Raw genomic sequence first — 24638 nt, 5'->3', positions numbered from 1 at the left:
ACGCCAATTAGCACAAATGGTAAGTTCCGACAGTGCCTACAAGTGTGCCTACTGGCCGCTAAATGGCAATACCGGTTTCATATGTATACACCTGGTATCAAAAAATCGCTTAAATAAATTTTGTAGTAACTTTTAAAAGCTGCATCTTCTTTTTGCATTTGGTCCGCATCTCATGTCGTTTAGTTTAAAGTTTTAATTTTTTATTTGTTTATACTATTTTTGAAAAATAAAACCAAAATAGCAAGTCTTATTTAATATTCTCTCATAAATTTTACTAATTGCAGATATTTTGAAAAGTTTGAATTCTAATTTTATTCTGTTTTCACGTATGTGTTCGTTTGGCATAAAAGGAAATATTCTATTTTTGAATAACATTTTGGATGGATAAAACCATAACCGTTTGTCAAGGAATGATGGTTAAAAAACTCTTTCTTTCTTTCAGGACCTAAAAAAGTGTGCCAAACCTCAATTTGATCTGTTAACTTTTTTAGAGTTATCCTGTTTACGGACGGACGGGAGGTGTCTAAAAACGTGGAAATCCGTTAAAAAACTACAGTGTTAAATTTTATAGAATTCCAATACCTTCTTAATTATAAATTATGAGAAAGTAATAAATTATAAAAAATTTGTATCTCTTTTTATTTTTGGGAATAACTTTTGTCTATGATTTCGTTTTTTGTGCCTTTTGTCGTTTTTCCACATATGTTTTATTGTTATTTTTTATGCAATTTTTTACGATTGAAACCAAAATCATGCCTCTTATTAAAAAGTGATTTAAAAAAATTTGTAGATGTGTTATAGATGTACCATTTTTGTGCACCTATTTTTTTCTTAGCTTATACCGTTTTTCAAACTTTAATTTTTTAAATTTTGAATGTTATTTTTCACGATTAAAACAAAAATGGGCATCCTATCTAAAAACGTTTTAATTAAAATGTGTAACTCTTTCTTAGTTAAACAACTTAAGTAGTTTGTGTACCCTATCAAAAAGTAAGTAATAACAAATTTGTAGATTATTTTTAGCAGCGCAATTTTTATTTATTCATCTGTATTCGTACATTGCATAGTTGCGCGCCAAATGGAGTTTTTGGTCATTTTTTGTTAGATCAAGATTTGAATTTTCGATCTTTTAAGAAAATTTAAAAACTTGTAACGATAATATTGTAGGGCTTTCAAAAAGCAACGTTTATACTTTCTTTCCTTTCATATTAAGCGTTGTTCGCCCTAAAATTATTATTTTTTAAATTTTGCAAATGCTACAACTTCGATATTGTTTTTAAAAGAAAAACGTCATATAAATAAATGGTTCGGCTTTCTGAGTACTACGAATGGCCGTACATAAAATTGCTGAATCTTAAAAAAAAATTGGTAGAAAAAATGTTAAAAAGGTTTTAAATTTTGGAATTTCTATCCAAAATAGCTAGTCAACGAACTCGTTCTTTCTTTTATAACGTAAAAAAGTGTGCCAAACCTCGCCTTGATTGGTTCATTTTTCTGAAAATTATTGTGTTCCCGGACGGATTAACGGACAGACAGACAGGCGCAATCGCTAAAACTTTATTTTCAGCTTGATGGGCTCTCAAAACGTGAATTTCCGTTGAAAAACAGTGGTATTAAATTTTGGACAATTACAATACTCTCTCAATCGTGAATCATGAGTATTTAAACGCTTTGAAAACATTTCAATATGAAACATTTGCAATAATAAAATAATAGCAACCGAATATTGCCTTTTGGTTTTCGCAATCATCGAAGGTGGAGCTTCACGCAGGGACGCTACGAGTAGGGGTGGAAGTGGGGAAGTGGTTGAAAAAGAAGAAGAGAGTACCCGTCAAGCTGCCAATCCGCACGCGTTATAAGACTCTTTTTCAATCATTTATATCTTGTAAAATAATGCAAATAAAAAATTTCTGATCAAACCCCTAGAAAGATTAGTTAAAGAACTTATAGAATCCATCATAATCCGAATATCGATTTTTTGCCTAGTAGGTCCCTTTTCTCGGATCGCGTCACATATGTTGTAGAGAGTACTAAGGAAGTTCTGAAAAACAATCAATAAGCAATTCTGTTAATTGCACGGTGATAAAAAAAATTATTATAATTTTTTTTAAAGTAAGTACTTTTGTAACATCAACCATTTTTTTCCCTATACTATGTTCACATTCAAGTATTCTATACATATTTTTGCGGAAATGATCGCAGCGGTACTTCATAGTTTTAAAAAACGACTCGGTTGGCCCCTCATATGTATACAATTACATGAAAATCAGGGGCCCACTTCATGTTTAGCTCATGACGGAATAAGTTATCCGCAATGGACCTAAACCAGATATAACATCATCATTCGATTGAAAACATATTTTATCGTGAATTCCCCTAAAAGTAGATAGAAAAATACTTCTCTTCGTTCACTGCTGATATTCGCCAACCTAATTTCATGTTTGCCCAGGATGCACCACGTGGAGATCGTCAGTCAGATTGGCATTCCTTCTTTAATTTACACTATATACAACTATATAGTATATACTGTGTGTTTGCGTACGTGTGCGTGCAGTAAATTAATGAAATACATTGCGCGTTATTCAATGACCACTTGTGGAACTAATTAACTAAATGTGCGGTGACGTTTGTAACTAATTTACAATTGCTAGTTGGACGATATGGTGATGGCCTATCTTAAAGCTGATTTTTCTGAGAGAGTTACAGGCTCATAACATTAACTTTGACTTTGCTAAAATTCATGTAAGTATACTTACTTTTAGAATTTGATTTTAAATATATCGTCAAATTAGTCGCATTCAAATCCAATTTATTTAAATTATCTGGCAATTAATTTTAATTCTGTTCAATTCACTTTCAATTCAATTGTATTTAATTTAATTGTAGAACGTTATGTTCAGTTTAATTAAATCCATTGAGTTCCGTTAATTTCTCATGAATTTCGTTCAATTCTCTATCATTTCATTAATTAAAATCACTTAAATTCCATTGGAATTCATTGAATTTGATGAAATACAATCAAACTAAATTATTTCACATTTAATTTTTCTTTAATTCAGTGTAAATCAATTCAATTGTTTTTAAATTACTTTTTAATTTCACAAAAACCCATCAAATTCCATTCAATTCCTTCGAATTATATTATGTCATATCGAATTCTTATGCATTATTTTTAATTGGCTTGAAATTAATTGAATTCCTTTGAATTAAATTAAATTCTGCGAAATTCGATTAAATTCCTAAAAATGTCATCGAATTCCTTCGAATTCTTACAAATTTCATTCCACTTCTTTGTATTCTATTGAATACCATCGCACTTTAATTAAAAACTATTTATTCTATTAAATTTCGTTAATTTCTTTTAAAATGTTTAGATAAAATTTGAAGTGCCTCAAATTTCATGTAGTTTCATTAAATTCCATTGAATTCCGCTTAATTTATGTTTATTTACTTTCAATCTTCCTTTAATTTCGTTGAAATTCGTTTACATTCATATATTAACATCAACAGATTTTTATTTTAATACAGTCTGAAACTGTTTAAATTTGTCCGATTATATTGAATTCCATGGAACGCCATGGAATTCCATAGATTTCTATTCATATCTATCCGGTTCAATTGCGTTTAATTTAATCCAATTCTGCTGTCTTTAATTCCGTTTATGTCCTTCGAAATCTAACTATTTTCATTCATTTTCGTCACATTCTAACAAATTTGATCAAATTCTGTTTAGTTCGACACAATTCCATTCAATTCTTTTACATAACAATGAAATTTTTAAAAACCGATACTCAATTCGATTGGAATATTTTTTTAAACTGACAATATTAAATGTTTTTAAATATAATTGTAAATGTAGTTTTTGTGCATAATTTGATGCAAAAAATTCATATAAAATGCATCATAACCATCTGCAGCATGTTTAAAATATGCTCTTTAATAACGACGTCTATTCCCTTCCGAATCTATGAATTCTCACATCCTTTACCCCCTTTTCCGGAGCGTGATGGGTCACACAACAGTGATTGGTTACACCTTGAACCCCCTCTGAGATAAGTTTCGGGGGAAATGGGATTCGCCAGTCCAGTGACCAATCATAGAAGTGTGATCGACCTTGAATCTCCTTTTTCGAGATAAGTCTGGCGTGTCGCCAGTTCAGCGACCGGCCACAGAAACGTTATTGGCCACAACTCGAATCCTCTTTCCCATTTGGGGGCGGGAGGTTCATCAATACAGTACACGGTCAACAAAGAATGATTGGTTACAGATTGAACCCCCTTTTCCAGATAAAGGAGGAAATGGGGTTCGCTAGTCCAGTGCGCGGTCACAGAAAAGTAAATGTTCACAACTAGGACTTTTTTTTCTAGTTGGGTCCGGGAGGTTTATCAGTAGAGTAACCGGTCACAGAAGAGTGATTCTTCAAAACAAAGTGATTGGTTGAATGAGAATGATTGTTTACAACTTCATCCTCCTTTTCGAGATAAGAGTGGGGGAGGTCGTTGTCAGTGCAGTGACCGGTCACAGGAGAGTGTTTTTTCACACCTTGAACCCCCTTTTCCATTTGGGACCCTTTGAGCCTTTTCCAGTTCATTCTTTGAAAAATTCGTTCCTCTAGTGACCTTGAAAATGTTGACCTTGATCTCACTTTTCAAGGTCATTTGAAGGTTAGACAGAGTTTTTTTGCGGAAAACTTTGTTTTTGACAACCGACTCTAAAGGAGTGAAAATTCACTCTGACCTTTAAAAACGAAATTAAGGTCAACATTCTCAAGGTCGTTGTCGCATTGAAGTTGCATATTCCTCATAAAGGTACATTAACTACGATTACTCTATCAGAAAACGCAATTGAATACTGCAACCACAGTTTTTTAGCATTTAACCTTGTACTGAGCTTTTAAAGGTCATAAAAAATCTAAATACTATTTCGGACGTAAAATTTCCCACTCTTTTTAAATCCGGTGTCAAAAATAGGGGTTCCCATTTTAAAAAAACACTTTGACCTTCAAATGACCTTGAAAATCAAGTTCAAGGTCAAAAATAATTGCGCAGATAAATGGCCCCCTTTGTCCGAAACAACTTTTGTCTAGACCATTTTTTTTATATTACCTCTTAGAAGCCAAGAAATTTGGGTGCGTCTATTAAAATGGCTTAAACTGAATATACATATACCCCTGCGACATTTCCCTTTTTTACTTTTCTCATATTAACTCCTCGATCCTCGACAGTAGAACGAGGATAGAATGGAGTGAGTCGCACGCTCATCCCAAAAGATATTTGGCTTAATGGCGGAAGCATATTTAAATCATTCCGATGGGGCTATGATGAATTTTGCATAAGTTTCCTAACATCACATTTTTTACCGGTAGCGGTTTTTTGTAAACAATCTACAGAAAACCGTGCTCCTTCATGAATAGGATTCCATAAATACATTGGATCTTGGATTGAAGCTGTCTGGATTGACGCCTTTCCGAAAATTAATGTCAAGACGGTTTCTTGAAGCGGGGAGAGCGGGTGGGGCTACTCACTCAAGCGTGTCAAACGGCTTGAAGGCTCTACTCTCAGCGCGTTGGTTGCATTAAGTTACGTCATACGTCCATTGTAACAGAAGTGAATCACGCAACCCTGCCTGCTTATTTTCGGACGGTCCTGAAATAGAATCAAGGCCAATGCAAACTATGCCCGGAACCGTTCCTAACTCCAAGTTATAGTGTATTTTCTAGAATTCTTTGTAACCTTTTTTATGTTTTGCTATGTAATTTTGAACCGGAACGTAAACCAAGGAAAATAGCAAATATAACTTCATCAAGTCCATTTTTTGAGCAATCCATGCGTGGATTCTAAGATGTATGATACACCAAAATTTTTGAGTTGTTAATTCTGCAAGTCTAAATACTGATTTAAAAAATATATTAGATTCAGGATCTCTTGTTTCTGTGGTTGTTAATTTTAAAGGTTTACGTAATCTTACGATATTTGGCACTCTTGGTAACTGCAATAATCAATGTTCGTTTTCTTGGAATTCAATGTAGGAAACTTGGTTAAAATTGCCGTTCTCTATAATTAACAATTATATTTATAGAGAATTATTATAACTTTTTAGTATGAAAATTGTAGAAATAATATTATATTAGGGTAAGATTATTTCTATTAATGATATTTGACATTTGTATTATTATTTTTATTAAACAATAGTATATTTTCCACGAAGTTGGTCTTTTTCGACGAGTATAATTTTTTCAATACTTAAAAAAAGTCTGCTTACGGTTGGTAAGGACATACGGCATTTTTTAAAATACAAATGCATAATTTGTGCTCATACATAGAAAAACAGTGTATTTATATAATTTAAAACAAAAATTTTGATTTCAAAACTTAACTAAAATAAAAGATTTGAAGTCTCTAAAATTTTGTAATTTAAATAAATGTTTATTTTTAAATTTATGTTTTTGTACCCTAATTATTTTTTTGTATTTACCCCTTCATCCGCGGACTGCATTGCAACTAAGGGTATAATGATTATTATGATAATTTGATTATATAATTATAATAATTTAAAATATTGTCACAAGCTTAAGATCGTTACTGCCCTCCACGTCAAAGGCATTCTTTTGGTTTTTAGAGTTAAGATTTTATTTGATTATTTTGCACCGGGCTGTCCCGGTATATATCATCAGTCACGAATGCATTTTTATAACCCAATCAAGTGATCTTATGAGAGCAGTGTGTCCCGAAATATTGGACAAAGCCTGGTTTTTACCTCATCATTGACGGACTGGGTTGCAGACAAGTACACGATGGAGGGACCTGCGGCTTAAGGTGGGTTTCGAACCACCAGAACCTCGGTAACGTACATAGAAAAAATTTCCAGAGGTACCGGATGAGTGATCGAACCCCGAACCCTCTGAGGGGAAGTTCGAGCGCCTAAACAGCTGTGCCACCGAGGCTCTTATTAAACTTTTACTCGGGTGAACCCGGTTATACGTCATAGCCACGGACTAAGTCAAGTGACTGATGAGATTAGACTGTTATAAGTTAATTCAAATAATTTAATACGATATGCTTGAAACCTCCTGCGATGATGATGTTGTAAGTACACAATTACGAGCGACCACGAGCGTTGGAGGTGACAGAAGACAGAAATTATTATTATTATTATTATTATTATTAAAAATGGACGAATATTATTTATTATAATCAATTATCAACAAAACTGAAAATGATTGATTCATCTGTATACGGCAGACCATTGTGGGTAGCAAATGAAGCTTTTAATGAAAAGTTCAAACGAAATAAAACCAACTTCAAGCTAACTGTCTAGAACAGATGCAATTCTTCAGGAAAGAAAAGCTATTAGAAACTGCGAGTTTTAATAGAAAAATAATCAAAATTTCTCGCTATAAAAATAAAAAATTGAAAATATTGCCATTCTTTGTTTTGGTAACTTGAGATTGTAGCATTATTAAAGGCCTTTTACATTTATTCTAAAATAAATCAGTCTGCATTTTATGGAAAATCGAAATCATACGCACAGCTCCGTTAACAAAATTATCCAATTTACGGTTTGCTACGAAGTTGAGCCAATAACAAGCCAAGCTAATTGTTAAAAGAATATCTGACCTGTTACCCTACGCCAAAACCATATTCACTTTTGCAGCTCGTACTGATTTTCACCTTAAATGAAACTCGAAATAATCCTTTCAAACTAAGCATGCTTTATGGCTTTCAGCCCATGTTTTGCCACGCATAAAGTGATTCAAAATGAAGACACACACATTTACATATATATATGTATGTATATGTATTTATTTATATATGGGTGTATATGTATGTGGGTGTGTGATTGTACGAGTACTTCCACATTAACGAGCTCAAGCTTAGATACGTGATAGGATAATGGTGGATTCGCTCTAAAACTGACGTCAAATCACTTCACGTGATCCTATCTAAGTGTTGTGAAACTATATCAAATATTTAAAGAGCTTTGAAAAGGGTAGAGCTGATGAAACTGTTAGCAATTTTTAGAACTTTTTCACATTATGCGACAATCGTACAATCTTTGTACACAATAATTGTGAATAATTGTGGATAATGGTACAACAATCATACAGTCATTCTAAATAATTGTACAGCAATGATACAATAAAACGTTCAATAATTTTAGAATAATTGCACAACAATTATTGAATATAACAATCTACGATTTATTCCAGTGTTTTCTGTATTGCAACTTTTTCTATCATGTCAACGCGAAAGCTTATTAGTAACTATACAGGATCTGTCCTGAAAGTATCCGGCCTTGGGGTGTACCAGGAGTAAGAACTAATTCTGGTTAATCGTAATGATATTCCCTTCAAAGAAGTCACAGTCTGCTTCCAGTGATCCTCTTACTTTCGGAACACTCCTGAAAGGCACCTTTTTGAATAGCTAACAGCAGCTTCTTCGCATGCTGTGTTATTTCATCTACGTCTTGAAATATTTTTCCTTTTAGATGATGCTTCAATTTAGGAAACAGCCGGCAATCACAAAGGTCAGGTCACGACTGTATGGGAGCTGTCCAAGTTACGTAAGACCGTGTTTCGCCAGAAATTGCTGAAGTAACTGCGATGAATGGGCATGTACGTTGCTTGGTGAAGGATCCAGTCACCACTTTTCCACAAATCAGGCCGTTTACTTCTTCCTGCGTCACGTAATCACTTCACAACTTCATAGTAATACTCTTTCTTTAACTTCTGATCTTTTGGAGCGTATTCATGATACGCAACACCTTTCTGGTCAAAGAAAACAGCTAGCATTTCCTTGATATTTCTCCAACTCATTATTATAGCCATAAACTCATGACTCATCCCTGGTAACGACATTTTTTATATTTCTGGGTTGTTTTCGATTGATTCCAAATTGTCCTGGAAACTTCCACCCAAAAATTCTTTTGGTCTTCTGTGAACAGTGAATTACATTCAATTGAATTGAATTGAATTGAATAACCACGCGTCCAATCCTTAAATCTTGGCTCAAAATTTTCGATACAATAGTTTTTTTGGAATTCCAAGATTACCCTCTATCTTTCACTTTTAAATCTCCTAACGGAATATTACTCATTAACTCATCACCATTCACTTATGGGCGATCAGAGACGAGACCCCCCTGAATGCATTTTTAACGCTTCAAGTTTGAATCCAATCATTTTTAAAGTTCCCAATTATAAGAAACATCTAATTCTCAACGTTTTTATTGCAGAAACTGTCCAATCTTAATAATCATATTTATCAACCTTGGTACTGTTGTTTTTTTGCTTTAAAACCAAGGAAGTCAAAAATGGAGGTCGAAATTAAATTTAACTTTGTTTAAATTAAGGGTTCCTTTTTTTACTGAAAGACATAGAGATTTTTTTCTTTTAGTACCTTTATGTGAAAAAAGCAACATTTATTAGCTTTCAAGTAGACAATATCATCTTCAACGGTTTATAACTATTTCAATAACAATTCTTAAAAAATGTTCCTTTCACTACAGTAACGATAGAGTTTTTGAGCCTAAGCATACTTAATTATATGGAAAAATGTTTTATAACCGGGAAATTACCAGAAATTTGTTTCTCTCTTTAGAAGCTACTATGAATTATTTGAGATTTATATTGAGAATTTGACTGCTAATATTGTACAATTATTTTTAATTGATAGTCTTAAAAATTGCATTATTCAATTTTTCAAAATTGCAAATTTTCGCAATTTATGCATTCTCATAGCCAATTTTGTATTTATCAACTTTACATTTAAATATTCTAAATTGCTGGGTTTTCATTTTAAACGTACAAGATTGTCTGATTCTTTTTTATTTCTTTGAAATCGTAGAATAATAAATTCAGGCTTCATGGACTTATAAATAATAGTAAAACAATCGTACAATAATTCTAAACAATAAATTCTAATTAAAAACAATAAAAAAGTAAGAGAATCATTTATCAAAGATTTGATAACTAGGCATTGGAAATTGAATTATTACATTCTCATCATTTATGACTGAGAAAGTATCAGAATTGAATTTTGAAAATTTTTCAGACCACTTTTTCTGAATTTGAAAATTCTATGTGCCGATGTTTATAGTATTAGTAAAGACAAACAATTCATCCTGACGACTTTTTGCGATAAAAAGAATATTCTCAGAGTTCCAGCATTTTCAAAATATTAAAAATGTATTAAAAACTAAAATTTGAAGCCAAAAAACGCACGATATGAAAAAAAGTGAAGAAAAGAAAAATATTGTTTTATAAAAACCCTACAAGATTATCATAACAAATTTTTGTATTTTTTTGCAAAGCCGAAAATTCAAATTTCGATTGCACAAAAAATAATCAAAAATTCCATTTTGTCGCCAAACTATGTCTGTGGAAAGTCGAGCGCGCAGCGCGAGTGTCACGATGGGAATGTGTACCTTAAAGCCTATACAGAGCTTTGAGAAACTTGACCCCTAACTATACTTAATAACGTAGAAAATTCAGAATATGAAGACACATACAAATACTGCAATCTAAAGGAGATATTTTTGATAAAGCTTTATTTAATTTCTCAAAATGCAAAGAATAAATTTTCGAGCGCGAGGTGAACCATTATCGAGCGCGAAGCGCGTGAGTCATACGACGCGCGCCACAGGCGCGCTTAAGCTTGCAAGCGAAGCGAGCCTCACGAAATCTTGAAAAATATTTAAAAATTTCAAACTCCACTTTGAAACAACTATCTCCAATTTAAGTGCTGAAAATTATACGATTCCAACAATTGGAATCACAGTTTTGTATTCTTTTATTTTAATTTTTAATTTTCATCGTAACATGTTTACATTGTCCGATTTTTATTTGAAAATTTAAAAAAAATCTTTACTGTAAAATTTTTAAATGTTCCAAACTCCTGTGCAATAAAACAAGAATCCAACGACCAAATTTGGACCACAACGAGAAAACAGAAACAAAAAATCCTATTGCAATCTGAAAAAACCAAAAACCAAATAAAATTTTCGAACCAACATAAAAAAGAGGAAAGGAAAATGAAAAGGTAGCCAACCATAATCCCCTTCCTTCTTTTTTTCCTTCTTCAAAAAGATTTTATCGCAGGGATATTTTTTATTATGGAGTCAACTTATTTTAAATTTAATTGATCTTTTTATAGACAGAGGTCTGGTTCTCCCATAGGTTCAGTCATTTTTCCGATTTTAGCAGAAATAGTGATGGAAGATTTGGAGTTTTTTGCTTTTGGGAAATTAGATTTTGTTTTGCCTTTTTATTTTCGGTTCGTCGACGATACCTTATTAGGTGTTCCTCTAGAAAATTTGCAGATAATCATTGATAATTTTAAAAGTTTTCATCCAAAACTTCAATTTACTCATGAAATAGAACAGGATAATAGAATCAGTTTTTTGGACATAGAAGTAATTCAGGGTTGGGATGGTAATATTATTACCAATTGGTATAGAAAAAGTACACATTCAGGTAGAATTTTAAAACTCCTTTCTGCTCATCCCTTACAAAACAAAATTGCAGTAATCAAAAACTTAGTTGACAGAGCTCTACGTTTGTCCCATTTTTCATTTCACACGAGAAACTTAAATATTGTAAGGAATATCCTTTTTCTGAAACATTATCCACAAAATTTAATTAAGAAACATATTGCAATTAGAGTTCAAAAAATAGAAAACAAAGAGATTAATCATTTGCTTGCAGATAATCAGAAAGAGTTAAAGGAATATAGTTCATTTAATACCTTTGTACTTCCATTTTTTGGTCAAATTTCTAAAACTATTGAACTTATGTTAAAACATTTTTTAATTCATACTATTTTCCGTATACCATTTTAAATGGATTAGTGATAAATTTTTGCAAAAATCCTTTGGATAATTTTGAAAAGGGTGGTGTTTTCTGTAAGACTACTTGCAGGATCTGTAAGGTGAATTACGTGGGACAGACTGGATAAGAGTGTTCTTGCCAGACATACAAAGGAAGTTATTGATGTTGAACATGAGTTTGACTGGGACAATGTTCAAATTTTGCATAGTGAAAGTAATGAGAGAAAGAGGGAATTCATGGAAATGCTTTATATTAAAAAGCAAAAAAATGTTATCTATTAATTTAAATACTGATTTGGATAAGTTGAACAAAAGTTATGCTAATATGATTAATTACATTTAAAGTGGCTGTTTCATGAATTCCGTTTTTCTTTTACTTTCTCTATTTCTGATGTAACTGCGACAGATATTTATATTGTGTTTACAACAGATTAGCCTCCTAACCCTCATACGATTCTCAGGTATGAAAGAGGGAGCACCTGTTCGTTGGTGCTGTCAATTTCTATCACTTAAATTTTTTTGCCTTGATAAGGGTACTGTAAGAGTACCGAAACGTTGGTAATGAAATTTTCTTTCTTTTTTTTTCTTTTTATTTTGAATGTTAATTTAAATGTTATTATATTTTAATTTGATGATAATAAAAATAAAGAATACGAAAGAAGGAAAAAGAGCAGGAAGGGGATGTGGTTGGCTGCCTTCTCACTTTTCTTTCCTCTTTTTTATTTTTGTCCCAAAATTTGATTTGTTTTTTGGTTTTTTCAGATTCCAGTAGGATTTTTTGTTTTTGTTTTCTCGTTTCGGTCCAAATTTGGTCGTTAGATTCTTGTTTTCTTTAACAGGAGTTTGCATAAATTTGATTATTGGACGTTAAATAGGATTTTTAATTTGAATTTTGGTCTAATTTAAATTTCTTAAATTTTGATTTAAAAATATTTCATAGGAAGATTTTAAGACACATCTTAATTCTAAATAAAGTGTTTTAAATAAAAATATATTGAAAGTTATAAATTTTAAAATTGATTTATTTAAACATAATAGATAAAAAAATAGATTACATATATTTGAAGATCTATTTGGGCAAATTAAGAGAAAATCCGTAATATATCAAATGATGCAAAGAAAATATAAAATGTTTAGAAAATGACAATATGGCTGCTATTTTTCTGAAAATATTTAAAATACTTAGTGTTGTGTTTTTAGAGAAAATAACCTAAATTTTATCACTTTCAAACATTTTTATATTTTCTTTAGTCCGTTCGATAAATCAAGGATTTCTTCATTATTTAGAACAAAAATAAAAAAATGTGTAATCAGTAGAAATTAAAACATTTCGTAAAAATATCTGTCTTTTCCACAGAATTTAATAATTGAAAAGTTGGTTAGATTGCATGATAGGGGCGTTACCTCTGTTTTGGCCAGACAAAAATTTTTTTTGCAACAAATTAATAGACCCTTTTGATTGAACGATAAATAAAGTGATTTGACGAGGGGAAACTTTAAAATTATTGTTACTTTTTTTAGTGTGATGTCATAAATATGGGTCTGTCACGCTATATCGTAATAATCATATTTAACGAGAAGTTGGAAATGGGTAGGCATTTGACCAACATTAATTTTTTGACTAGTCATAGGGGTGTCTTCTCGCTCCCACGACACGTTGAAAAAGGGTAGGGTTTTGACAAACATTAATTTTGTGACCTGTCAAACTGGTGTTTCTGGCCATATGGATGTTTAAATGCACCTACACGGTGAGTTAAATATGATCATTCCGATATTGTGACATACCCATATATTTAAGACATCCTGGTAATAATAATTTAAAACCCTTGTCTGGTCAAATTGCTTCGTTTATTGTTCAATTAATGATTCCAATAGTTTATTGCCGAAAAGAACTTGTTTTCCAGCCAAAAAATAAGTGACCCCCTATTCTGCAATTGCATCGAAATGTTAACTTCAAGAGCTTGTAATTCCCAATATAATTTTTTTTTTCTACTAAAATATTAAATATTATGAAATAGATTTCTTCTCACTATTCCTAGTCTATTTCTAACTACCAATTTCAAAATATTGTTCTTAATTATTACTTTTTCCTTATATTTTTTCATAGATCCTCAAGAACAAGTTAATTCCAAGATTGCATGTATTTTTAAATTAATTTTTAATTGTTAAAACCATTTTTGTTCTTGTAAACAATTTTATTTCATAGAATATGACGAATTAAGGGTGCTCCAGAAACTTTTAAGACTGTTCTCGTCGTTACTTCGGGCTCGGTGTGCACACACACTTGGGATATCAGCGCCTCCGTGGGCCGATCCCTTTTCAGCGTCGTACTGTTTTTCGGTACTGCATCAAATCGTCTTTTCCTTCGGTGCAGGAGCCCGCAATATGTAGGTACGGCGCCGCCTCATCTACCAGCTTTATACCTGCGCCGAATTATCGTAACTTCGTACAGGTCCCCGAGCTGTACAGTCTTAAAAGTTTGTGGTGTATTTTATTAATACTATGGACTATTGAATGAACTTGGAGAGTGTATTTTTTATTTCAATTTTGTGCTCATTGTTTAAATAAATAAATGAGTATGTTTAAAAAATAGATGTTCATATTTCATAGATGTTCTTGGTTTCTCATGTGGGGGGGGGGGGTAGACGATAGGTCACGTTGGTCTAAGTTTGGGAGGAGCGCAAGTCTGAGCCACGTGGTTTTACACTCAAGTGCTAAAAAAACGCATGGCGAGGAAACAGAAAAATGTTTACTGATAAAAATTAGCAGTCGCAAAATATTAAAACACAAAATAAATAAATCTAACCTAAATAGTAGATTTTTAAACCATAAATATTAATTCTTTATCATAATTATTTTTCCATTTTAGCATAATAATTTTCGCATATAAATGAAAATTGTTTTAATTATTAGTATCAGGTTAACAAATCAAAGAATTAGAAGGAAATTATGTAGCCTATTGAAAAAATAACAAAAAAACTTTTCTCTACCTTTGTCCTGTGGAAACTTGCATTCGAACAATTATAAATTTTTTGTAATCAATATACACCTAAAATGAAGTAATTCACTCTTCACATTGATAAATGAGGCCAAAGCGTTAAAAATTTAATATTAATTCGCGATATTACGAGATAATAAATTGTTTATATATAATATTAAGTATCTTAGGAAAAATTGTATGGAGGCTAAAATTTTTATACTTGTTAAAAAATTTGAAAAAGCTAAGATTGTCTAGATTTTTTTATCGCTAATTCGCGATATTCTATAAAAATAAAGTTGTTTTAATAAAGACAAATTTTTAAAGAATAAAAAAAATTATAAAATACGTACAATCTTGTAATCTATTTGTTCATGAGAGTCGATCAAAAATAAGATAAAAGTAATAATTAGAGCAATATTCCGAAAAATCCTTATTGGAATTGTATGGGGTAGTTTTTAGGTCACCATGAAATGAGCTCAGGGGATTCGTTTTCTTTGTTATTCTTGTAGGCAACTTTAGGAGGCGGGCTCCACATGTTAATATTAAAATTAAAATTCAATAAAAAAACACGTATTCACTCTTTTGGGAACCTAACAGAATGGAACACTGTGATATACGACTATCCGCTTGTAGCTAGTAATAAATAATAAAATTTACGTTTTTTTTTATTGGGCCGTCTAGGTATTGAAATATGTGCCTTTCGCGAATACCATGAAAAAATAGTTTAGTCACAAAAGTCTTTATTTTTAAAGGATATGAAAATGATTTCACTACTGATCCCGAATTTCGGCAGGACGATACACTTCGTTAAATTTACTTAAAATATTAAAAATTATAAAGGGCTCGAGTATAAAAAAGTTTTAATCTTGTTGACTAAAATTTTTTTCCGAAATGACGTAAGGATTCATTCAATTTTTGACGTTCCGTAGTAGAAATATTTCGTTTGCATTGCTTCGCGTTCAATTTTTATAATTAAAGTTATTTTAGAACAATTTAATTTTGAAAGTTTATAATTGAACATTTTCCATTTTAAACTCTAAAAATGTTATGACAATTTAAATTACTACCATTTCCGAAGCTTTGCCTTTACAATTTCAATTCCTGTGAATTTTAAATTATCTCATTTTCAAAATTATCTATTCTTAAAATATCAATTTTTAATTTTTTGAAATTGTCCTATTTTCGAAATTTTGTTCTGAAATCATTCAATTGTGAAATTTTTTTATTAAAAAAAATTGATGAATTGTTGGAAACTTTAAGTAAAAAATTATCAAGCCCTATCATCCACCAGCCCCAAACTAAAATTTCATTATGAAAAATTTCTAAATAATATTAACAACAGTTTGAAAATTTTTGAGATTCTCATATATAACTAAGGGCGTAGAACCATGTAAGGGCCAAGACAGAAAATTTCCAGAAAGAAAAAAACGATCTAAAAACTCGAATTATTGAAAAAAAAATGGAAAAGTACATGCGAGAGTTGATAGAGACGAATTTTAGAACAAATAATCCTCTGTCATAACCATTTATGTATGATAAAAATAAAAAATAAATGTTTAATCTCTAATTAACTTAAAACGTATCAGCGAAAGGCCAGAAATACGTTTCAAGCGAGCTAGAAGGCTTAAAAGTGAAAAATTGCAGTTTTTCAATTTTTCAAAAAACTTGTTTAATTATAAAATTACTGATTAACTAATCGCGCAAAGACAAATAGATGACTTTTTGACACACACAAAATTATGTTTTTAAATAAAAAATAACGAATAGCGCCATTCGATTCAGCTAAAAAAAAGCTCTATGTGTTTTATGATTTTGTATACACTTAATTATTAATATAGAATAAATAAAGAAGTTTATCCGTATTATCCGTATTTTAGGGAATTTTCAAGCCAGTAAAACGTGTTTTGATAAACGTGGAACTCATACGGTTATGCCGTCACGCCCTTCAACTTATATTTAATTGAAAAAGATAATATTGAAGAGAAGGGTTAAATATTTTAGAATTAAGAATTTGAAAAATTAATTAAAAGTTTGTCCTACTGATTTATCAACATTGATTTCAAGAAATAACAAATAATTAACAATAGATTTGCAGTACATTTGTTTAAAAAACGTTAGGTCATCATCCATGTTGATTGATCTTACTATAAAATTTTTAAATATTTACAATATTTATATATTGTTGCCTGTGCTGTATATATTTTAAAAAGAATTGTTTCTCAAAAATGATCAACTTTTCGGCAATCGCCCAGCACATTGGGTATGATCCAGTTTGAAAATATTAATAATAATAATAATAATAGAGATCTTCATTATTGCAATTTAAATATTCACAAGGTTACAAATTGTATCAAAGAGAGAGGTACAGTGGTGACTGCTTTACAACCTTACCACGACGGCAACAATAATTTATAATGATAGAAAAAAACATAATAATAAAATAATTATAATAATAATTGTATAATAACTATTCATACTATTACTATATTCTATTAATACACTTTTCAATCATTTGAATTCAAATATTACTTGTAGCCATTTTTATCATTTGCTAATTTATAAAAATGTCAAATGTTGATATCAAAATTCTCTGTTTTTTTCTGTTGCACATTTAAAAAATTTAGAATTACTTCGACGAAAGAAAAGACTAACTCTCAATGCGGGAAATTGTGCAATGAACAGTTTCTCTGTGTAAATAGGGTTTCAATCATTACGAGAAGAATATACACAGTACTGTAAAAAAAGCAATTTTTTACTTGATGTTACACATAGCTGATACACTTACTTTATAAATGAATCACCTAATAGGATAAGGTTTACTCTCAGATAAAAACACCCACGGGTAATTTATCAAGAAATCGATGAACAGAATCAAAATCAGGTTCAATTGAAGATAGTTAGTCTTTTTTGTTAAACTCTTTTGCTGAAAATTCATGTTGTTAAGAATCATAATTTTAGTTGAAAATTCATCTCTTTGGTTTTAAATATAACTACTTTATCAAAAATTCATTTTCGTTTTTGAGTCAAAAATTCTTTTTTTTTAACTAACAATGTAACTATTTGTCTTTTGGTTAAAAAATTTGTTTATTGGAAATTTATCTTTTGCAGTTGAAACACCATGTATTTTGTTGAGATCTTATTCTTTTTGGTTAAAAATGCAACTGTTTGGGTCGAAATTAATCTGGTTTGGTATAAAATTAACTTTTTTGTTAAAATATCATATCTTTGGTTTGAAAATCCAACCTTTTTATAGATAATTCGTCGTTTTTGGCTTCAACATTCAACAATTTTGTTCAAAATTGGTGTTTATTTAGCAGAATGTTAATCCTCATTTTGGAAAATGAATTTTTTTTAGTTAAAAATTTGACAACTTGGTTAAAAAATGAAGCTTGATACTCATTATAAAAAATTATTCTTTTATAGTTAAAAATTAATTCATTTTGTTAAAAATTCGTCTTCTTAGGCAAAAGTTTATCTTGATGGTTGCAAACTCATCCTTTTTTGTTAAAAATGCAACTGTTTGGTTCCAAATCAATTTTGATTAGTTGATGATTCAACAGTTTATTTGGTTACAAATCAAACTATTTTCACGTCAATTTAACTTTTCCGCAGATAATTAACTTTGTTATTGAAATAATCGTTTCGAGTAGAAAATTCAGTCGTTTTGTAGATAATTCGTCCTTCTGACATTAAAATTCAACAATTTTGTTGAAAATATATGTATTTTCTTGAAAGTTTGTTGTTTTTTTTTAGTTGAAAATTCAGGTACTTGATTGAAATTTTAATTAGTTTTTAAAATATTCATCTTTTTAAAATGATTCATGACCTTGGTTTAAAATTTACCTTTTTCCTTGAGAATAAAGTTTTCTTGGTCAGAAATAATTTTTTATCTGAAAATTGCAGTGTTTTATTTTTTGCCAGAACTTTATTCTTTATAAATCGAAAATTCAACTGTCTCGTGATAAATTCATGTATGTAGGTAAAAATTCAATATATACTTTGACTTCAAATCTCAAGAATTTAAAGTGTTTCATACATTGCATTCAATATGGTATTTACATTCATTTTATTTGAAAGAATTTGTTTTTCCATTATTAACCTATTTTCGTGAAAAATGATCCTCTTTCCTATGTTCTGATAGAATTCTGGGCTACGTTACTTTTGGAAAAGGGGGTGGGTATAAGACAAAAATACCTGTGTCAACTTCCAACGAAGGGGAGGGGGTCAAAAATAGCCTACAATTCTTAACATTATTTATGGACGACCCCTAAGACACAGAATTCCCTATTTCGGAAAATGACTCGCAGATAAAAATTATATTAGAGTAATTCATTTCAGAAGGCAAAAAGTAAATAATTTTTTAATCTGAATACGCACGCCAGCTTAAACTGTACATTCTAGTTGAAACATAAAAAAATAAAATAAAAATAGAATATGATTTAGAGATCCCCTATTTGAGTTTTATCCTTATAATTGGAATTTTATTGATTGAATATTTTTAAGATAATTTTTAAGTAAAATAATTATTCGCTATTACTAGTTAGAATCAAATCTTGCATTTCAAATTTGATACACTCCCGCAAATACAATAAAAATGAACAAAGTAATTCACTCTGAATACAAAATATAATAATAAATGATTAAAAATAAAAGCATGGCGCTTAAATATTAAAATTTCTTCTGTACAAATGTGATGTGCTAATTTTCAATATTAAAAACAAAATACATTTTCTTCATAATGGGAAGGTATTGTTTTTATGTGAAAATTAAGTATCGTGGATTTTCTTAAATCTCCACGTTGCGAGACCTCTTGAATAAAAAAAAAACTGGTTTTACGATCGTGTCTGTCGTTGTCGTTTTAGCCTGTAGGCGCATTTTCTTTGGCTCACAGTTTTAAGGACCAAAAAAAGGTCAAGTTTGTTCACCAGCTATTTTAGATAAATGTATAAAAAGTTTCAATATTCTGAAAATTGTTAGGACCTTTTTTCAAGATTTAAAAATTTAATGTAAGGCTATGCGTGCTATTCGGGAACTCGAACAATTTATCCCCATGGCTTTTTTAAATATAAAGAAAATTATCACAGTTATAACATTTTCAAACCCAAAAAAAACTAAAAAAACTTAACACTTTAAGCCAAACAACGCACTATATGAAAAAGTCAAAAAAAAAAAAGAAAAACGTTGCTTTTTGAAGGCCTTATAAGATTATCATAAAAACTTTTTGAATTTTCTTGAAAAATCGACATTTCAAAGTTTGAACGCACAATTTACAATCTATAAATTACAAATTAATCTACAATCTACAAATTAATTTTTGGAAAAATTGCTCAACAGATGAAAAAAAATGGAAAGACAAAAATTGTTCTCCCAAAAAAGAAAAGAGCTGCAGATGTGTTATTGATCATTTTTTTAGGATGCGTATTTATTGTTTTATCAGTAAAACCTTTAATTAAAATAAATTAAATTTTCGGAAAAACGAGACAAGCTACAAAAAAAATAATTAGACAAACGTTGTTTTCAACGAGAAATAAGCTACAAATTTGTTTTTAATTAATTTTTTACGCGTAGTTATGGTTTTAATCGTAAAAAATAAAATTATATAATTAAATTTGTTGACAAACGTCACAAGCCATGGAAAATACGAATAGACGAAAGTTACTCTTCGAAAAACAGCTACCTTGTCATCAATAATTTTTCTACAGGACGCGTAGTTTATATTTCAATCGTAAAAAATAACATTAAAAATTTTTTAAATTAATTTTTGAAAAGCAAGACAAGGTACAAAAAAATTAATAGAAAGAAGTTATTCACCAAAAAAAATCTACACATTTTTTATTATTCACTTTTAGCTAGGACAAGTAGATTTTTTTTAATCGTAAAAAGAAAGATTAAAAATAGAACAGTTTTATTTTTGGAAAAACAAGATAAGGAACGAAAACAATGAAGACAACAAATTTTGTGCCACGAAAAAATATTTACAAATTTGTTATAAACTCTTGTTATAAAAATATTTCAAAAATAAAAATAATGATATCTTGTTATTATAATATATTATAATATATAATAATGGGTAATAAAGGTATTGTTAGATAAGGGTAACATAATGTAGAAAAATTAATATTTTTGACAAAATCGTGTGCGAAGCACGAGATGCGTAATTAGAATTTATTAGTAAAAGCCGAAGGAGATTTAATAAAAGAGAATTCACAATCACCAAATTACATTTGTCGATGCTTTGACCTTTAATTTTATAAGGTCTGTGTACAAATGTGGGGAAATACACTAAAGACCGAGCGCGAAGCGCGAGAACCATCATTCACGCACCTATTTTCCTTAAAAATGAAGTTAACAGATTAACAATCTTCATCAAATGATATATAATGATGGTAATCCAAAGAGGATAATTCAATATTTATAAAAATGTAATACTTCTATTGTTCAGACATTGCGAAAAAAATAAACAATAAAAAAGACAAAACCTTACACCTTTAAATCATTTTGGATTTGAAACTTAAAAAAAAATTTTTACTAAAAGGGTACAAGTAGGCTAGTGTGTGTGTTTAAATTTGAAAATAATTTTTGTTAGTCACCCTAATATGTTATATTATTCCACCGGATAAGATCGATTTTCATGGAAAAGTTCGTCCAGAACTATATCGTATACTTACTACCAACACCTGAAAAGTTACGGTTGAACTAAACTCACACACTGACTTCCAAACAATAACTGTTCCTCAAAGACCACCTGTATCATTTACGTTTAATCTCACTGCAATATAGCGCGTTCGCCTTTCAGAAACTCTGTTTATTTTCTGCAGAGTTAATTTTTTTCTGGAAATAATTTTAAAAATGTATATTTATACAAGTTCTATCAATTATGAAAATTTTATAATCCAAGTCATGCTTGCATTATCTTTAGAAGGAAGTGATTCACATCATATTAAATGAGGTTTTCTGTTTGGATGAACTGTAACTTAATATCTTTCCTTCTTAGATTGAAAAAAATGGTTGGATATAATAATCATAGGGTTGAAGTAAATATAGGTTTTTTTTTTAAACAAAAGCTTTTTGAACTAAATATAACCACAATATATAAATAAGAATAGTTTATAAAACAAAAAATTAATTAGTACATCTGTTTGAAATTTTCTGACAAAAAATTTAAATGTGTAATTTGATATTATCACAGAATATTTATAGATTCCATTCTCGTGTACAATGCCAATAATAGCTTTGTATAAAAAAAGTTATGTATTAGTTGTAAACATCCTCTGCAATGTTGAACTTTTCCATAAACTATAATGAACTTTTTGAGTCATAATAACTTTGTTTACCAAAAGTAACAACGAATATTATTTAAAGAACGAAATTTTTTACCTCTAGAATTAATTACAGAAAATATGTAGTTTTTCACTTGAAAATCTAATAGTATAATTTTGCTCTAAAATAGATCATTTTTAAAGCTTATTTACATTTAAATAATTTTTTATTTTCTGGGAATCATTGATTAAATTGAAAATTGTTCAAATATTTATAATTTGAAGGGATCTCAATTTTAATAATTTCCATTTTAATATTTCAGGATTGAAATACTTGTCAAAAATTTAAAAGCACCTACTTTTAAAAATGTAATATTTCAGTTATGCAAATTTCAAAAAATTAAAACTTGTTTGAAACTGACTTGTTACGGTTATATGTGTTTAATTTTATTTCGCTCAAATTTCCCAATAAATTATTTTTACTTAGCTGACACTTGAGTTGCAAGGCATTCATTCTTTGAATTGAAATACATTCAAAGGGTTTGTCACACCAAAAATGCGATCTTTAAAAAAATAGTATTTCTATGACTTTGAGAGTCAAAATAATTTTACTAGAGATGATGTCATTTCAAAATGTCCATAACCCCGCAAATACGCAACACATAAACAGATATTAATTCGCCTTAAGCAGCCAAGTAAGTCACTTTAAAACTTTTAAGTGGTGCAAATTCGCACCAGTGTGCCATTAGAAGGGTGCCAAGTCCCGTTTTATGAAACAATGAGTGATGTTCAATTATGTTTGCGATAAGAGTAATAGTTTCATAAAAAAATAATGTGATTTTTTTTTTAAACATGAGTAATACGGACCAGTGTGCCGTTTACGTATGCTGGGTTGAAATGTGCTGTTTGAGGGTTAACTATTCTTTTTGCAACTGAATTTTTTCCTTATTTCTCTTCCTACCAATCTTTGAAAAATGTTTAAATCTTGATAAATTTTAGCTTATTTTTGAGGAAAAACATTCTGTGGGTTAAATCGTTAAAAAAGTAAGAAAAGATTTCTACACAAATAACTAGATTTGAAGATTAATGATTAATATTAAAAATTGGAAGCAAAAGAGTTTTAAAAAATGTTATTCTCGAAATAATTAGCCATCATTTATCAAAAGTAAACCATTTTTTTAATTGGTGAAAAGCGTTAGTAAGAAAAAAATCAATTACAAAATAATTATTTTTCGGGATTAATACAATTTTTGCTTACGAAATTATATTTTTTACGGTAAAACATAACCGCTAAATCATATTAATTCTTGAAAACAGTCGTTTTTCACTAGCTCAAAACTAATTTTTGACACGACAACTATTAATCATTTAAGAATTACGAAATAAAATTTGATAATTTACAGAATTAAAAATTTTTCGCGAATTTGGCATACATATATACTAAAAATTTTATCATTTAAAACAAGTCAAATTTTATATTCAAAAAAAGACTTCTCTTTAGTCAAAGATTCTTTCACACATTACATTATTTAATCTGGAACTTGCACAACACTTTTTGCCTCACATATAAAATTGCTCAATTTAGAACGTTTGTGAATAAAAATACCAAAATATTTAAGTTCAAATCTCATGTACTTAAATTTCAATTAATTGTAATGAAAAGGTTTTGGATATCTAAATTTTGCATTATTCATAATTGAAAATATTGAAAGAGAAATTTTAATTCAAGAGTTTTAAATTTGGAGGCTGAAAAATCGGAGTGTATTTAAATTCCAACTCTTTTTCACTAAAACGCTCATAACTTATATATTTTGCTTATAATTGAAGATCCAAACATTATTTTGATAAAATGTAAACTTACACATCCCTTTTTTTAAGTTAATTGACATCTATTTTTATTTGAAAAACTTGAAAGAAAAAGTGGAGCAACTGTTCCTCAAGAGGCACAAAATGAAAACCACCCAGTTTTTAGCACAAGAAACTGATTTGAACAATAAAAAAATATAATAAAATAGGTATAAAACTGTCTTCTCGGTCAAAAATATATTACTTTTTTTCTAAATCAAGTAAAAATTGAATGCACAAAATTCAGTTTCACTCACGCTTCGCCCAAGTCTCCACGCTGAAAGAGATGATGAGGAAAGCGGTAATCGAAATCACCGCGAAGTAACCGGAAGTTCGTACCGAAACCAATCTCATTCTTGAGGACAAAAGAGATTATTTAAAAATTTTTAAGGTTGAAAAATCGAAAAAGTTTCGAAACCAGATTTTCTGAGACCGCGGAAAATTTAATAGAGACCGGCGAATCAGCTGATGCTTCCAGGTCAAGCAGGTGGTCGTGAATGAAGGCAACTTTCCCGGATGCGCGAGGACTTTTCTGCAGAAACCCTGCCGATGAGGCGCAGGCGGATGTACCGTTGCTGATAGGTGGGTGGCGAAAGTGGTGGTGGTAAAAATTTCTCTGATGTACCGTTAATTTAAAAAATAGTTACACATTAACTTTTCTCAAATTTTAGTAAGGGCAGTTCAAAAAGTACGCCACACTGCCAGGGAGGGGAGAGGTAACAGGTTTTG

The 24638-nt window shown here is 29.9% G+C and overlaps 1 protein-coding gene across 1 annotated transcript in view; it reads right to left on the bottom strand.

Moving 5' to 3' along the window:
• The window catches only part of LOC117172991, a 53660-nt gene extending 29269 nt beyond the window's left edge, over positions 1-24391 (bottom strand). Inside the window, exon 1 of the mRNA XM_033361331.1 lies at positions 24167-24391. Coding sequence (XP_033217222.1) covers positions 24167-24263 — 97 coding nt within the window. The 5' untranslated portion in view covers positions 24264-24391. The remainder of the gene's footprint in view (positions 1-24166) is intronic.
• Positions 24392-24638: the final 247 nt, after the last annotated feature.

Source organism: Belonocnema kinseyi, chromosome 5 (assembly GCF_010883055.1).
Source record: "Belonocnema kinseyi isolate 2016_QV_RU_SX_M_011 chromosome 5, B_treatae_v1, whole genome shotgun sequence".
In the NCBI taxonomy this organism is placed as follows: Eukaryota; Metazoa; Arthropoda; class Insecta; order Hymenoptera; family Cynipidae; genus Belonocnema; species Belonocnema kinseyi.
This window is presented reverse-complemented; position numbering and strand designations above follow the sequence as displayed.